Consider the following 2,449-nt stretch of genomic DNA (forward strand, 5'->3'; position numbering starts at 1 on the left):
AATATGCGACAAGGGTAGGTATGTATATCTTAAAAATTTCCCTTTGATTGCAGTACGCAATTGAAACAGCTTAAGAAACTATTATTCTGTTATCTCTGTGTCTTGGGTAACCAAGCTACAACGGAGGGAGGGAAGGTATGTTTAATTGTTTTCACAGGCAACATTTCAGTACAGACTAATGACTGTAAAAAATAATAGAATCCTCATGTTAAACACTGTTGCTTCGTATACAGAATATTAATTTCCAAAGTGTATTTGGCTGCCGGCTTTTAGCGATAACTGCAAATATTTCACCAATATCAAATACTATTTGGTTTTTATCTGATCCTTATTTATTTTCAAAATACAAACAACTTATAAAATATGTTGAAAAATGTCATAACGTGATGTTATATGTTTAAGTAAATATGGCCTCTAATCTATTTGCTTTTGGCGGCTTCCCTCTGAACCTCATCCCAGTTGACTCCGTTGTGGGGCAGTTTGCTCTTCAAGAATGGCGACAGCCACACCAATCGCCACCGTTTCCCCAGAACCATCCTCAAATTCTCCTTCCAACCGAGGTCGTACTCCTGCGAGTTCCTCTCGTGAACCACTCTCCCGTTCAAAATCAGTCGGCCGTGGTAGATAAGCAGCACTCCGGTGAACATCATCCCCACCATATTGATAAGATAAATGACTAGATAGTATTGTTTGGTTGAGGTATCGATCACCAACATCGCCAGCGGAAACACGATCTTCACCAGCGACGTCCAATTGCGAAACTCTTCGCCTCGCACGAACCAGATGAAGTAGTTGTTCAGGACACTCGCGTACAGTGTCGCTACAAAAAGATGCAGAACAAACATTATGAAATATCGGTGGTTTCGGTGCCCTATGCAGCATCCGGTGAACACGCAGTGGTGATCTCGCTTCAGCACGCACGTCCCGCAGGTGTTGCAATGCCACGATCGGGGCGGGGCCACCGCTTCGCACGTCGAACACAAATGCCACGACCCCGATCCCAGCCCCGACGCAACGGCCACATTCGTCGGGACGTTGATGATCTCCGTTCGGCAGCTGGTGTCGCACATGATCGTGGCCAGCATGTTGGCACTGATGTTGTACAGTAGGAACAAGGCCGGCCCCAGATGAATCCAGTTGAACACGGAATCCGCACCGTGAACGCCCGGTATCACCACGTACACCTCGAACCAGAACGTGATGGGTATGATTGCGGCCATGAAGGCGGTCGCCACCCCATCCTGGATCGAGCGAGGGAGGAAGCGTTTGCGAATTTGCATCCTGTTGCACACCGGTTTCATTCATTAGTAGAATTTTAGATAGGAAAACATCACATTCATTGCAAACATACCTTTCCGAGTAGATGCGAATGTTCCGCTCGCACCGTTCATATGACTTCGACTACGAAAAAGCTGGATGCAAACAAAACATGACTCGGTTTGAAGCGAAACGAGAGACAGAAGCATAAATTTGACATTATGCTTTTATGCTGTGCTAGGGATGGTGGAGACACCTATCTGTGAGTGTGGAGAAGTTGTTTTGCCGAATGTCGACCAAAATCAAACAAGGCTATTTGAAATGATAGTTGATTGACTCACATCAAGCTCAGATTTTTGCGTGCTAAAACCTTCTTTTGGAAAGCAAATAAATGGATAGAGATGATCATCTTAATTATACATATCTCAAATCGAACAGGTTTCGATGTTACACCACAATATGATTTTGAAGTGTTTTCAAAAACTAATTGAATACCTACCATAACAATACCTTTTACCTGTCATATGCTTTTATGATTTCTTAATACTAGGGTAGGGTAGGGTAGGGTCAAAAAAAAAGCCGGAAGTCCAAATTCGACAAGGTATTTCTCGGCCGTTTTTCAACCGATTTCAAAATATTTTTTTTGCGATGGAACCGGACAGGTTTCAAGAACAACGTCCATTTTGATGATTTTAATATAGATGCGTCTACCCGAAGTTATTTTGCAAAAGGCACTTCCTAGTATTTTTGAGAACGCTTTTTTTACACTTCGATCAATAAAATAAAATTTGGAGCGATGACATATGTTTTTTTGACTCTAAATCATGTGTATAGCTGAAGTGAACATGTTTATACAAAATTAGTGATTTTCCAGTTCACAGATATTTTAACTTACTGAAAAAACTACTGATATACTATATTTTTCATATAAAACATGCAATAAATCAAAATTCAAAGCGATGACATATAGTTTTTTAGGCGTTAAATTATTTGTAGAATTGTACTGGATATTTGATGAACAATTAAAATATTCTCATTACACTCTTATTTTGTTTTACCCGAATAACTACGAAAATTCCATATTTTTTACACAAAGTAGTCAACAAAACCACACTTTTAACGATAACTTGTAATTTTTTAGCCTTGAATTAAATATTCGTAGCTGTTTGGGGGACTTACTTGAAAAATAATA

At 40.3% G+C, this 2,449-nt stretch overlaps 1 protein-coding gene across 1 annotated transcript; it reads right to left on the reverse strand.

The window, feature by feature from the left end:
• Positions 1–317: 317 nt before the first annotated feature.
• Positions 318–1,478, reverse strand: LOC115253935 (probable palmitoyltransferase ZDHHC24). Its single transcript, XM_029852588.2, has 2 exons — positions 1,352–1,478; positions 318–1,281 (listed from the first exon to the last, which is right to left on the reverse strand). Exon 2 carries the CDS (start codon positions 1,278–1,280, stop codon positions 420–422), a length of 861 nt encoding a protein of 286 aa, XP_029708448.2. The 5' UTR covers position 1,281; positions 1,352–1,478; the 3' UTR covers positions 318–419.
• Between the last annotated feature and the right edge of the window lie 971 nt (positions 1,479–2,449).

This window comes from Aedes albopictus, chromosome 2 (genome assembly GCF_035046485.1).
Source record: "Aedes albopictus strain Foshan chromosome 2, AalbF5, whole genome shotgun sequence".
NCBI classification, from domain to species: Eukaryota; Metazoa; Arthropoda; class Insecta; order Diptera; family Culicidae; genus Aedes; species Aedes albopictus.

Coding starts and splice junctions, on each gene's coding strand:
- LOC115253935 (XM_029852588.2), bottom strand. CDS start 1,280: ATGCAAATTCGCAAACGCTTCCTCCCTCGCTCGATCCAGGATGGGGTG.